Source organism: Vanellus vanellus (assembly GCF_965231255.1).
Source record: "Vanellus vanellus genome assembly, chromosome: 2".
Classification (NCBI taxonomy): Eukaryota; Metazoa; Chordata; class Aves; order Charadriiformes; family Charadriidae; genus Vanellus; species Vanellus vanellus.
In genome coordinates, this window is record NC_138906.1 from 24,753,468 (window position 1) to 24,768,825 (window position 15,358).

At 40.8% G+C, this 15,358-nt stretch overlaps 1 protein-coding gene across 1 annotated transcript in view; it reads left to right on the plus strand.

Annotated features, from left to right (window-relative positions):
* The window catches only part of ADAM22 (ADAM metallopeptidase domain 22), a gene marked incomplete at both ends in the record, with an annotated part of 136,513 nt that overhangs the window by 52,914 nt on the left and 68,241 nt on the right, over positions 1–15,358 (plus strand). The window contains one exon of the mRNA XM_082479785.1: positions 11,713–11,779. Coding sequence (XP_082335911.1) covers positions 11,713–11,779 — 67 coding nt within the window. The remainder of the gene's footprint in view (positions 1–11,712; positions 11,780–15,358) is intronic.

Sequence of the window (15,358 nt, forward strand, 5' to 3'; positions counted from 1 at the left end):
CTGTTCTCTTGCAGTTGTGTATGCTAAATGAAGATTGATGATTGTAAGTTTGGGGAGCTGTGATAATTCCTTGGACTGTGGCTTAAGTAATTAGTGTTGTCTCAGAATCTGGCTCCCGAGGATTCGGTTGTTAAGGGACACTTGTCTTCCCACTATTCATTCATTTTTAAGACAAGCCATGAATTTTATTTCACAAAGCTTTGTGCCATTTGTCATGTGTGGATATTCTGTGATATTTTCCCAGTAATGCAGACTGCATCTTGAGGAGACTTCTTTCCTTGTCTCCCTTAACTGTGCACTTGGATTTGTTTGCATAGTTTCAGACTAAAACCCTGGCTCACCCACAAATGCAGCATGAGACCTTTGACTTTGATCCCCACAATGTTCTGTGCTATTAAAATGGACCTTCTTTATCAGAAGAGAGAGATTACAGTGCTACAGCAGGTAGCTGTGATTTTAGTTTCGTGCTCTTTAATTTGCCTGCCGTTGTAGATATTTTTCACATCATGTCTCATTTTTACTTAACTCCTCTACCAGTACCAGGCTTTTTTCAATGTCCTTGTAGTTTCAAGCCCATTTCTATCTTCCTGAAATTCTAGCAGATGATTGTCTCCATCAGAATAGTTTCTAGAAACTAGTTAGTTCCTAGATTTAAGGTTTACTATCTTTTGAATTAAAGCTACTTTTGTATATACCTTTTTATAAAGTTCACGTTTTGTGAACAAAAATAAAAGTAGTGGTAACCATTTTTTCTGATCTCATTTCTGAAATATTTCAGGTACTTGAACAGTTGATGCATTCATTAGATTAACAATAAAACCAAACTTCTGTCATTTTTCAACCCATATATGCTCTTTATTTATATAAAATATAATCAATATATTAGTTATATAAAATTGCACACTGTTTAGAAGAAATAATTCTTTTTGGTGATTACTACTTAAAGAATTCTTGGGGCATAAGCAACATTTCAAATTTCAGAATAAAATGCAAGTTCTAACAGCAGGTAACCATGAGCGTAAGGGGGTGAACATCCTAAGTGCTTATAAAAGAAATGACAGCAGAGCAGGGGAAAGCTTTGCTGTTGTTAATGATGCACATTTTAGGATGGATGTGTTCAGTGTTAGTGTCAAACTGTAAATGTAACCTTGAAGAGATACTGACTCCTTTGCTGGTCTTTCTTGGCATCGCACAGAAGCAGGAAGCAGTGGCGTGCAAATGCTAGTTGGTAAGAAGACTTGATGGGCTGTGGAATAGAGGAGTAGGAGGAATGTGGCCAGGGGAAGGGGTCCCGAGGACAGAGGAGGTGGGTACAGCAATGGGGAGTGTGGAAGATGATGAAATGGGCAGGAGCTGGGGCAGAGCATAATTTGTCTTCTTTGTATTCCTATTTTATGCAGCTTGAGTTTTTTTTTAATTTTATTTGTGTAATCAGATGCTATTTGTTGCCAAAGTAAGGTAGTCTGGGAGTGAAGCAAGGCTGTGCTGGAAATGGGGCAGTTTGCTGGACAGTCCCAGTTTACCCATTACTGGGTTGGGAAGTGCGTATATGAAAGCAAGTGACAATGCCAGGTCCCTTTGACAGGGATTTCCTGCGTAGCTCTGGACAAGCATCCCCCAAAGTGGTGCCCTCACCATTTGCTCCTAGTGACTGTTTGTTGTTCTTTGGGCACCCTGTGAGCAGGACACTTGGGATCAGCTCTGAAGATCTCCAAGAGCTCCTGAGTTGTCCTAACTGCAGCATAGGGCAGGACACATCTGAAATGAGACGTGATGAAAAAGATGCTGTAGTTCTACAATATAGGTCCCTGTGAAGTTTCAAACTGGGCACCCAAAACAAACATATGCTTTCTAGTATTGAGGAAAATGCTAACACCTAGTCTCCCGAGGGTCAGTCTATAGAGGACTCAGTATTTGTGTTCTGCAGATACTTTGAGAGAGTATCGTGGAAATGCCCATGAGTACAGGAATAATTTGTGTATTTGCTCCAGGGCAAAATGAATACATAACTAAAATTTGAGGCCAAATCTTGAAGGAAGCTGCCAAATAAAAATATTTAGTAACACCTATTCACTAGATGATACAGGTGTCCTGTGCAAAACGTATGTGCTTGTATTTAGTAGCATAAAGTCATGTTGGGGCCACTTTGAGGTAGATGATATTTTATAACACTTAAGCATTTAATTTTGCAGGTTTTCTCTTCTAATATAGTGTTTGTGAACAGTACACAAATATGAACAAGGTGTTGGGTTGAAAAGTGCTTGAAATTGCAAATGAGTTTACTTGGGAAGTGATTTTCTGTATACTATAAAGCAGCTTGACTGTATGAAGAGGTATATTAAAAACTAGGATTAGACCACACTAGTAGATTTGTGCGGGAAAATGTGTAGCCTGTGCCTCTCCTGTGCTTGCCTCTTCCCTTTATTATTAATTTACCATCTTTTCAAATAGTAAAATTAACTATGTTTATCCTGACTTTAAAGTAACAAGTATGCAATCAGAACGGTTTTGAGGAAACTGCTTTGTAGTAGTGGTATGAACATGTTCTAAAAATATCTGCTCATTTTAAGAGGACTCCTTCTGAAATTTCTGTAGGAAAAAAAAAAGTAATTTCCTGAAGATATACTGGTGTAAATTATTCAACAACAAAAGCAGAATGAGGTTTTATTGACGCTTGCGTTGCCATCAGTACTGTAAGGAAAACTAGGTAAGGAGCAGAGTAAGTGAACCTTGCCCAGACTGCTTTCAACTCTGGCTGTGAAAACAGAAGTTTAGAGCTAGAAAAATCTTATTTCATCTTTCTGCCTGACAAGAATCTTGCAAACAACTGCTGTCTACTCTTTATGCTTGTTAAAGTCTGTAGGTTATCATTACAGTATCTAGAGTAGCAGTGCTCCTCTTGGATACTGGGAAGAATCTCTGTGTGGGGAGGTGCAGCTTCCTTGTTAGGGCAGTAGATTAAATCTCCCTGTTGTCTGAAAGAGGAGACTGTAATCACCTTCCCTCCATCACCAGCAGGATTAATTACTTAACTGCTGTATTGAATTTGTGCCCTTTGCAGCGCTTGCACCACAAAATGTTTTAAAATGCCTCTTTTTTTTTTTAAAAAAAATCAATATATATCATATCAGATGTTTTTTACCAATTTCAGTATTTGTATTAAGCAATTTTAATATTGATGCAAGAAATATTAACAATTATATTTAAGTTGCAAGAAAAATACAATCTGAAATTGTGATTTCAGAGCTGCTTTACGTTTGTCTTAGTCTTTGTTGGGATAGGGAGCTATAATCAGATTTCATTAAAACAGTGGAAAGAAACACGTGGTGATAGGAGTCAGTAAATTATTAGTTTGTAAGTGTCTCTCTCTCTAGCTGCAGAACTTCAATATAAACTCTTAGTTTTTTCCCCTGGAAAATACAGTCATTATCTGTTTATCAGTATGTGCCACATTTACAGTAATGTCTTACAAAGTTGTCCATATGGTCATTTAAATAGAGGAGATCAAACTGAATTGCAAAGGTTGAAAAGGATGGGCCAGAGAGGCCATGGCATAGTAACTGTAGGTGGGTAGTGGCAGGACAAAACACCTGCTGGCCGTGAGAGCTGGAAGTTCTTCAGGTGAGGCTCATGTGCACAAGGCATGTCCAGCGTCAGGATATGGCCACACCAGCCTGAGCATTGAAACCATCACTGGTGTTTTACAGGTTTTCCTTGCAGCTTTTGTTGTGTCCCCTCTCTTTTTTATGCTAAAGGGGGCCTACAGGAAAGCTGGGGAGGGACTTTTTACAACGGCCTGTAGTGATAGCATGAGGAGTAATGGCTTTAAATGGAAGAGGGCAGGTTTAGATTAAATATTAGGGAGAAATTTTTCACTCTGAGGGTGGTGAGGCACTGGAACAGGTTGCCCAGAGAAGTTGTGGATGTCCCATCCCTGGAGGTGTTCAAGGCCAGGCTGGATGGGGCTTTGAGTAACCTGGTCTAGTGGGAGGTGTCCCTGCCTGTGGCAGGGGGGTTGGAACTCGATGATCGTTAAGGTCCCTTCCAACCTAAACTGTTCTAGGAACTACATGTGTAATAGAAATTTAGTGAAACTAAGCAAGAATGTCTTCAACCTGCTTCAACCTTTTCCCATCAAGAAATGAAGCCAATCCAGGAAACCAAACACATGCTGTTTGTAAACCAGAGCTGTAAGATTTCATCTCTGATGCTCACGGTGGAGGCCCTGTGCAGGGCTGCAGAGTTGCTCTGCAGTTTGGTGTCTGCAGCAGGGTGCAGGGCAGTTACTTATTGTGTCCCACCGGCAATTTAAGGGATAAAGGGACTAAGTGAATTTTCAAGTCAGATGGCATTAGGGATCTAAGAGGGAAGTCCTGGAGAGGAAAAAAAAATGAGTGAATGTTAGTATTTGGAAGAAACTTCATCAGAGATTCAAGTTGTGTATGATTGTCTGTTACTCAAATGTGAAATTGAGCTCCAGGAAAGGACAGAGATTAGGTACGACTCAGCATTTGTGTATAATCCCTTAAGGACTAAACCTAAGTTCCTAATTTCTTTTCGGAGAAAGTCATAAGTAGTCAGTAGGAGTAGAAACAGTAAGAAATTACTTTCTCCTTTCTTCCTTTCATATTAGAAGCAGCAAGAACAGAAAAGCACAGTAAGAATATTAAAAAAAAAAAGGAGAAGCAGGCAAGAACCGGCTCTGTTTTTCTGTTGATTTTTCCTTCCTCTAAGTAGGCACTGTGGAAACTGCTGCTGTATCTAAGAGAAGCTACCTAATTCTGATTGATTAGTCCATTTGGCTAACTTAACAGATACTGTCATTGAATTAACTATCCACATAGAAAGAAATTCAGCAATTCGTTTGAGGGGAAGGAGGGGATGAAAGTTTTAAAGCTGTGGCTATTAAAGCAGATAGATTCATGGAGTTTGGAGATAGCTAATCCCCCCTGAAGTGCAAGGACAGGGTCACGAATGAGCAGAGAGAAGGTGTTTGGGTAGGCACGAGGACAAAGGAGAATTAAAATGTCCTAGCTAGTCAGATACAAAAATCTGCCAGCTAAGTGGCTTTTTTGAGTTTATCTTGTATTTTTTAGTTAGCTCATGGCTGATACTGAAAATGTTTTAGGACCATAGTGTAATGCAAGGTAATGCTAGTTGTCCCTTGTACTCTTACAGAGTGGCAGATAGAAACATCCCTTCGGTTCCCTCTCATCTAGTTTTCTACTTTCTTGGTCCTTGTTTCATGATAATCATCAACCTGCCTTCTCTTCCCTGGTGTACAATATGGGCTGTTAAAAAAAATCACCTCCCCTAGTCACTCCTTCCATTGCTCTTAGTCCTGTTAGTGAAAGGAGTCTTTCAGTACTTTTCTCAAAGCAACATTCTGGACATGCTGGTAGTTTATCATCTTCTACAATAATCTCCTATATGAATCTGGTTCCCTCCCTTTTCTCTTCTTCTGAGGGGGATAACTTTCCCATATATAATTGAGTTACAATTTAGACTTTTCCAGGTTACTTGGTAGAGGATGTACATCACTGGGGGAAAATCTTTCACTTGATGCTTGGCATCCAAACAGTGCCCATTCCTTTTACCACAGCCCTCTCAAGTGTGATATTGCAGGAGGCTCCTTTCTCACATCGTATGCCTCCAAGATGGGTTAGCATTAATTGTGAAGTTGATACAGCATCTTTCTCTTATCAGCCTCCATCATTTCCCTGAACCTGTTGTTTTCTCTTGAATGTCTCCATATGTCTGTTGACAATTTCCTACAGACATTCGACCCATCCAGGCCTTTCTGCTGATTTCAGCTAAAACTCTGTCTTCCTTTTCAGTAATGCATCTCAGCTCAGATCTCTCATTTGATGTCCTTGTCTGGCACCATATTTAATCTGAAATTTCACGTATACATAATGGAGAGTTGCGGATACAGAAGAAACGATAAAGAATTCCCACAGTGTCCAAGGAGACACAGCAACGATATTGGATATCATGAAGCAGAGTCACTTCTCTCATTTATAACCCTGATATGCCAACAAAGATGCATTTTAGTACTATGATTTCTACCTTTCTTAAGTTTGTAATTCTTCCTATGGCCTCTAAAGAGTTCCCTATAGTTTCTGCTGTTTTTCTTCCATAACTTTTAGGCATTACATCTTTACGGTCTCTTAAATCTGGAGAGTTAATTTTTGTTTAAAAGCTGGTGGTTGGCATTTTCCCTCTCTTCCTGAAAATGAAAGCTTCTGTTTCATTTCCAGGGATAATTCCCAGTTTGTTATCAGTTTCATATTCAAATACAAACCTGTTCCCTTTTCCAAGTCTTTTATGGCCTCTTTCTTCTTCTTTCAAGTCAAAGTGCTTTTTAATCTCCTGTTTTTTCTTTCTGTTTCTTTCAAGACTTGACTTGTTTTGTCCTTTTTTTCTCTTGCCACCTCATTTTTTGTCCCTCTTTTTGTTTCCTGAAGCATCCTCTTTCTGCTGGGCAGCCTGTCTATTTCCAAAGCTGATCTGTTTTCCTGGATTCCCAATCCTGGTTTCGGTTTGGTAATCCTCATATGCAAATGCTACAGTTAATTCAAGGTAGAATTTAAGCACATTTACATGCATCATCATGGATAAGGTTGCTTTCCTTAGTTAGGGCCCTCTTCTGTAAGAAAATTGCCCCAGCTGGCTCCTGCTGTGTACTATTTGAGAGAGCTGGAACAGCAGAGAAGGGCTTGCTCATGTTTTGTTCTAGCCTTTATGCTATTGGGTCTATATGGGATGGAGTCATATGGTTGTGACTTTAGATAATGCTCCAAAAAATGATGCTGCTGTAAACAAAACTACGCTACTTGATTTGTGTACATTTTAAAAATAACAGACCTCTCAAAACAGAATTGCTATTATTAGCATAAGTGTTTTTTCCTTGTAAAAGCCACAGATCACATCTGCTGCTTTCTGTGGAATGTTTTATTTTTTAGGTCTTAACATTTGCAGGTCTTTGCCACACCTTTTCAAAGAATTTGTACCAATGCCTCAGTGAATGTTTCTGAAAATCTCATTCTGCAATGTTGTCTTTTATAGTGTAGATGGTTTTTTACTGTAATTTTCTGCATCCCTAGTATTTCTAAGATTTTATTCACAATCTGTTGCCTTTTCACATTCAGATTTTCTTTATAATTAATACCAAACCTGCTACTTAAACTGGCAAAGACGTCTTTTAGGATAGATTGGCAGGCACGCTAAGTTATTCCTATTTCATCTCTGTCATAGGAAAGGGTTGCATGATTTTTGTCGAAATGTGTATTATTTTAATCCTGAATACTCAATGTCTTATGTTGCTAAAATAATTTTCGTTGTTTCATAAGTGTTTCACTATAGCTTTTTTGTTTGTTTTAAAGTAATGTTTTTTTTTATTGAAATTACACAGTTATGTACCTTACTGTTACTGAAGACAAAACATCACTCCACCTATGAGGTGATTTCATGAGAGAAGCATATATTTTGGCATAAGTCTCTAAGACTGTGTATAATTATTAGGTTGCAGCTTAGTTTGTAATAGCACTGATTGCATTATTGGATCTGTAAGAGTGCTGTGTTTTTTATGATATCTTCTGTGCAATGAGTCATAATAATAATAATAATAATAATAATAAAGCAAAACATGGCATAATTTGTGGGTTTTTCTACTGATAAAAATTTCCCGGACATATGCTGCCTGTAATGTTACTCAGGGTAGGCTTTAAAAATGTCTTTAAATTTCAGACCTGTCATCTATTTGTAAGCTCTGGGCTCGGTCCCCAGGAGCTGTGCGGGCTGGTGACCCCATGGCGTTTCCCTTCCAGCCAGGCTCATTTTGGGAACCAAGGCACCTGCAATACACCTTGAGAAGCAGGGGAATGCTGTGGCTCCCCAGCCGTTTCCAGCCCTTTCATCCTGAAAGTAGGGACCGAGCAGGAGGACGAAACGGATGGACCTGTTCAGGAATTATTCTCTTGGCCTACTTTGTAAAATAAACACAACTTGAACTACCTGGGTATGTCCATCAAAGGGGTGGCAGGTGGGAGAAGAGCAGCTGACTGACTACCAGCAACCCTGGAGTTGGGTGCTGAGGAACCCTACGTAACCCCCAGGAGAAACAGGGTTCTGCCAGAGTACAGGCAGAGCAGCCCAGGTCAGGTCAGAGGGGCACTTGGCCAACTGTCCTGTCCCAGTGGCCCAAGGCAGATGCTGAAGGAGGAGCAGAAGAGCAGAACAAGTGTGTATGAGGCTTCCTCAAAGTCCTTTTCCAGGACTCCCAAGACTTTCTGAGTCAGGTACAATTTCTGTGCATTTGGCAGCCCTCAGTTATGTCCATTAACTTGTCCATTCCCAGCTTGAACCAACATGAACCTCCAGCATCCATGCTTTCCTGTGGCAAGAGGTTCCATGTTGTAACTAAGGGCTGTGTGAGAAAAGTTCTCTTTATATTAGTTTTGAGCTCTCTGGCCCCTTTTGTTACCTCCTAGTTCTTGCATTGTACAAGGCAGAGAATGATCAATCTCTTTGTTTTCTCATGCCAGACACAATTTCCAGATCTTTGAGAACATAACATACAATCTTCCAGAACATAAAAACATTAACAGCAGTATCTTTTAAAAAGCAATAATTTTGTCAGACCCACATGAGAAGATCCTGTGCTTCTCCTTGTCATCCCTTCAAATACAACTGTTAACTCCCTCCAAGTTAAGTCATTCTGTTTGATCTCTGTCTTTTGTACTGTATACTTTCGTATTTTACATTTTACAATCTCTTGCATCTTCCTTGGTACAAACCCCTTTGTGGCCATCAAAGGAGGAGGACAATCTTAGTTTAACTGAGTCCCCCAGAAATAGCTGAGAGTAAAAGTAGAGCCCTAAGCTACGGAAGTGGATTTAGTGAACCCATGGAAGCATAGAATTTTGCTGGAAAAAAAAGTGTAGTGAATGCTGAGAAAGTATACATCTAACTTCAACAAACTACACTAAATACATTTTAAGAGAGCACCTGTCTAAATTTATAAATCTGGAAAAGACGTACAGACTTATAGAAGTCTTTGAGCTTCCCCCAGGTGGATGAGTATCCTAAATATTTAATACTCAATTCTAAGAGGAATTGGAGGATTGTAATCAGTAACTCAAACAACAACATCTCTTTTAGGTGCTCCTGAAGAGTCGCTTGCACGCTGCTCTGTAAAGCATCAATATAAGCGTATGGGCCTGGCCAGAATTAAGGGGGTCCTAGAGGGCAGCTGGTCATGCTGCTTCTGCAGTGGCTGAAGGAGTTGCTTGCCCTTTCTTCCTTCCCTATTTACAGCTGCTCATGTATTTTCCCTCCCTTGCATCAGCTCTGGGGTTCATTGTACCTCTTTGTAAGGGACTTGGAATTACCAAATGCAGCAAAAACATGGGTTTGTTGAACCCTCCCAAGTGTACTTTGATGAGTGTCAGTACTGACACCAAGACTATTTTGATGGCTGTTAGTTCCGACACTGACAGTATTTTGACGAGTGCTCGTGCTGACACAGAGTAGGTTCAATGGTTACTGCTGAGGGGACACTGAGACCTCCTGCTTTCAGCAGCAACTAGCTGTGAACTCACAGTGACTGAGGGGACACCACCTCCATGGACAGTTGTCGCATGGATGCTCCCATTCAGAAATCTATTAGCATCCCTCTTTTTGTTGCCTCTGTTGCTTGCCCTTAGATGCAAAGTCTTTTTTTTAACATCCAGTTTCCATTGACTTATTGACAGTCCATCTACATTTGAGGTTCTGCCAGCATCTTCTGTAGCCTAATTAGCTACCTTTACATGTTGCATTCAGATCCTCTCACAACTCAATTTTTTTGCTAGACTTCAGCAGCTTTCCATTCCCTGGTTATCTCAGGAGTCTCTCTGTGTTTCCGAGTAATTGAACTTTTGAAGCGAAGCTGTCCAGTACCTGTTTGCACTATTTGAAAAGAGGTCTTCTTTGGACAGTGGTATCAATCTTACCTCAGTTTGCCTGGAAATATATCTTCTTTAATGTATTCTGGGATGGCAGTTGTGTTTTTCAGGAAGACACCCTATTGATCTGGCAAATCATTTTGCCAGAAACAAGTGCAGTCATGTCTCTCTTCCTTATAAACCAGGCCCTCCAAAACAACGTGATACAAATTCCCTACAGCCCTTAAGTGCATGTTTGCTGTTTGTACAATTGAATTTGATCCTATTTCTAATATCCCCTCCTGAAGATCATCCAGCTCTTGCCTGTGGGAGTTTTTTCAATTATATTCTTTCTTCCCCATACTTTCCAACTTAGCGTTATCAGCATATTTCATTGGAGCGCTCCTGTTTTCTGTGCCTGGGTTATTAATACAAATACCAAGCTGGCAGTTTGTAGGGCTGATATGGAAGGACCCATACTACCGACCTTGTCCTGCTCGGGGCTCGCTCTGGGCAGTCACCAGTGCCTACGTGAGCAAGAAAGTCCATGGCCATGCTGCCTGGTTAGCCAGGGCGAAGCTCTGGAAAGGTGAGCGGCTGCTGCCCTGGGTGCCGCTCTGCTGTCCTTGCCCTCGTGCAGCAGGTCAGTTCTTCTCTCGCCTGGGTGTTTTGCTGTTTGAAGGCGGAATATTCAATTTTGCCTCTTCTGCTGAGAAAGTCTGTGCTCGTTGCCTCCAGTCCCATCAGTCTGTGTGCCTGTTATCATGTTTTCTTTACCAATTCTTTATCTTTTGCAGTTTATTCGCCTCTTAGGCAGGACGATACCAAATCTTTATAGAGTTTTAATCTCAGTAAAATTTTGCAGTCTTTGAAAATGTTTAGTGAAATTTCTGATGTGGATGATTTGCTTGCCTAGAAAAATAACTGACAAGGGAGAGGCGTGGCATGAAGAGTGTGGGTAAATACAGCGTGGATTTAACTTAGATAAGTTTGCCTGAGGTCTGCTTGTTTTTTCTCTTCAGTGCTTGTTCCAAAGCCTTGTGTACTTTTAAAGCTGAGTTTGCCGTTGCCCAGAGCATTTCCCTCTGACGTTGCTCGAGCTGCTGGGCTGCGGGTAGAGCGAGGGTGAGGGATGGGCCTGATGGAGGCCTGCCCTGGGGCCTGATGGCAGCATGGCACCCACCGCTTGCCTCAGCACCTACAGCGGGACTGGCCGTCAGCCGATGCTGTGGTGCAGCTCCTGTGGCTGATGGCTTTGCCTACCCAGTTACATTGATCCTGAGCTCACCATACTGGTATTACAAGATCATTTCATTATATAGTGCTGTTGTGTCCTTAGGAGCCTGCCAGAGGCTGCTGCCATTTTCCCTCAGATACAGCCTGCTGCAGGAGTAATTCCGACCAATTTCTTATCCTTCTGCTTTTTTCCTTTTTTTTTTTTTTTTTTTTTTTTAGGTTCACCTAACTACCTCACTGTTTGCTTTTATCAGCAAATAGAAAAATCTCTTGAAATAAATCCATTATCAGTGGCTGGTTTTGAACCTGCTATGAAGAAACCCCCCCTCAGTTTTCCTTGTCCTGCCTTCTGGTATTAAAAATCAATGTATCCCATGCAATATGTAACTCCATTGGAGGTGGCTGTTTCAGTGATTTTTATGAACATTTTAGGAAAAGTATCCTGCAGGTTTTGCCCTTTTCAAATGTAAATGTTTACTCAGTCCTTGCTGAGAGGGGGTGCAAGAACACATGCGCGAGGCTTATGGTTCTTTTTTTCTTCTTCTTGCAGTGACCTGCTGTCTTCTGAATATCTTGAGAGGCATATCGAGCCAGGTGGGAAGACAGTGGAAGTTAAAGTAAGAATTTCCTTTTTATGCTTTGCTTTTTTTAATTTGCTTTGCTTTTGACATTAATACAAACTCGCCAATTTCTTGAAAGGAAAGATACCTGATTTTTCAGGTGATTTGTCTTACTCTTCTGAGGCAAGCATGTTTTGTGTCTTCTAACTTTTCAGCTTTTTAAACATGACAAATAAACTTTATTGGCAAATTTAGTACATTAATGTGTATATCAAAATAGTATCCATGCAAAATGTATACATGGTAGTTCTTTTTACTAATAAATATGATTTACTTTTGATGCCCATTGAAGAAAATCTTTCTGGTTTCATAGCTAGCATTTCCTCCTTGTACTAAACCCCAAGTTTGTTGCTTTTAATGAGCTTTGTAAGTTTAAGAATATCAAGTTTTATTGTATAATATTTCCAAATATCTAGTCACTGTCTCAAACTGTGTTTCTTTCTCTGAATTTTGTTTGTTGGCATGATGGCTACAAGATCCTGTTTGTTGCAGTTGTCTTTTGTTAAATGTCTCACTGCCTTTGCAGGAGAGTTTTGTTAATTGCATGCAACATAGGAGAATTTTCTTGAGGACCTTCTGTTTGTTAGGACAATATTTTGTAGACACCAGGTATAAAGTTGCTGTAGACTATATAAAATGTGCGTGAATGTAATAGATGCCATGCATAATGGAAACTCTTTGTTTGCCTATCAGGTCAAATTTTGTTCAAAGTTTACATTTTATTAAAAAAATCCTCCAAAGACTTTTACTAAATCTGAGATCACCTAAATACCCTGAAACAAATGCGTTAACCTCTGCAATGTAGAAGTGGAAACAGACAAAGCAATCCTTTAGCCTCTGAGTAGCTGAGTCCTTTAGCTACTGGGTAGCTGAAAATACGTATTGCCTTTGGTTTATCCCTTTCTAGCACTTGCAAACTTGAAACCTGCTTTCTTTTCACTCTCTGATAATAGTTTGCATACATTATTAGACTGAGGCAAACACATACGTCTTCCATTAAATTGTAAAGACTAATTTTCAGTCAGCCGTGCTCTGCAATCAAGAAGTCTTGACTCAGATTCAGAATATGAGTCAAAGCAGAAATAAAGTTAATAGCTGATATTAATAAGAACATAACAATCCATTTGTCTGCGTCAAGGTATATATGCAAGTTAGCTAAGTTAATCTATCCAAGTCCCATCACTGAATGAGGACAAATCTGTTTCTGATGAGTAAGCCTTAATTAAGCAAGGAAATGTTTGAAATCAGTGGCTCTTCTCATGTAAGTAGTGTTTAATTGCATGGGGAAGAGACAGGAGGATGGGGCCTTTCAGAGGATGGATCATAAAACGTTTTCTGGGCAAAACATCTCCCAGTCTCCACGGTCCTAGAGATTATTTCCCCTTCAGTTAGCTGCAGTGCAGGGCTGTGGTATACCTCCAGGGATGGCTATCACTGCCTCACTTAGTACTCTCAAATCTGCTTTATTAGAGGACCAGCGCTGCTGTGTTGACCTTGCTGCTGGAGATGAACTGAGTTGGGAGTGAAAGGGTCGTGAGGCTGCATGGCAAAGGAGGGATCTTGCTGCTCTGGTGGTGTGTTTCCCTCTCTACACTGCGAGCAGGGGTGCAGGGGTGGCTGGGGGGCACAGCGGGGGCTCTTCTGGCCCCTCCTCACCCTCTGCTCCAGGAGTTCGGCAGGCAGGAGTCCCATGGAAGCATGCCAGGAAGGGGGATGTATATTTTTTGCTTGTTTTTCTGCATCTGAGTGTCTGGGATGGGAGGAGAGGGAGGCAGCTGCTGTGACAAAATGTCCAGAAGAGCCCCTTGGCCACAGTCACGGGCACATTTTCAGAAAAGTTCAGATATCAAAAGATTTTTGGTAGAGTGCAGGCTGCCAAGTACATTTTGATGCCAGCCACTGAGTGAGGCTAATTTCAGTACCCTATAGCTGTTCAAAAATAAATCTGGTTTCCTCTGACTGGCCAGTATTTTTCAGAGCACCTGTAAGTGCCCTGGGGAGCCCTGTTCTTCCGTCAAACAATTTCTGAAAAGCCCGGCACTATCTTGTTTTGCAGTTGAGAAACTGCACGCTGGTTCTACATCACGTTTTGAAAATCTTACTGCAAATACAAGAATTTTTCACGATGATGATTTAGTACCTTCAATTTCTGTGGAAACTGTTTACCGTAACTGGTAAACCCACCTTTAAATTGGTGCTTACAATATGCACCAGGCAAAACATAATTATTATACTAGATTTTAGGGTTGTGTAGATTGCTTAGATACTTATTTAAAAATAACTAGTAAAAGGGTGCAACTTATAAATAAATCCCAAAATATGCACTCTGCTACGCAGTATGTTCTTAAACAGAAGCAGGAGAAGAGGTATTTCAGAAGGGAGCCAGGTTTCTATCAGTTGCTTCAATGTGCTGCTTTTCACCCACCTCTGTGCGATTTGTCTTTGGCTGTAGGCAGAAACAGAGGCGGCCTGGCAACATCTCTCTTGCTGCTTCGGTGGGAGAAACAGCGGCAGAAAGAAAATGTCCATCTGCCATCCACTGCCAGCTGCAGGCTTTGAGCAAGCCTGTTTATACAGCAAAAGGGCCTCCTCTGTTCTTGGCCTTCTTAGTGACATAAGGAGAGGTGTATGTTAAAATACATATGTATATTACCCTTGCATTTCTCAGTACAGGCATATTGCACAAATGTGAGAGTTGTCCATGCTGCTGTTGTTCCATCAGTAATACGGGAGAAGACAGGAGCTTTGAATTTCTAGGGGAAGGCAGCTGTATGTACACTCAGCAGTTTGGGAATGTTATAGGCATGAATGTGTCCGGGAAGCAGATGCCTGCTTTGGCTCATATGTGATGTGGAGTTGATAACTACTTTTGCCACTCCTCCCCCTCTTCATTCCCCCCAGTAAAACTTCCTGTGCTGTAAAATACATATGGATCTGCCATTGCTTAGGATGCTTCAGAGAGGAGAGGTGGGCCGGGAAAGGGAAAAACATTCAGATCATTAAAAATGCCACTTTGAGGGAGCAAAGGGATTTTTATAGGCAGGAGAGTCCTCAGTTTAATACACCTTTTTCTGAGAAAGTTGAATTATATTTGGTTGCTGCATAATTCATTAATACATTGGACCATTGTGAAGGTGGAACACGTTATACATGTTTTTGCAGGGTGCCAGCATTTAGCAGCTGCAGAAGAGAGGCTTCTCTGTGAGATGTCCTTGTTGATTTGGCACAGTTTGGCAGCACCTAAGACATACTTATTAAACCAGCAGCAATGTGCAGTGCTTAGGAAAAACAAAAGGATGTAGATCTTTTAATTATGTCAGTGTTCATCCCCCCTCCCTTTACTTTAGAACATGTCTCCAACTGCTAGGAAAGCAGTGGTATTGGCCTAAATTCCCTCTGGTAGCAAAGAGAATAATCGATTAATAAGAAAGAGAAAAACCCTTCATACACTGCCTTTTCCTGATTGTGTCAGTCCAGCTCATCCTATGCTCACAGCACATAAATACTCAACTTGTGTATACTTAATGTTGCTGCAGTGTATCTCTGTGTCCTTTTATCTCTCTCTCTCTCTCTCTC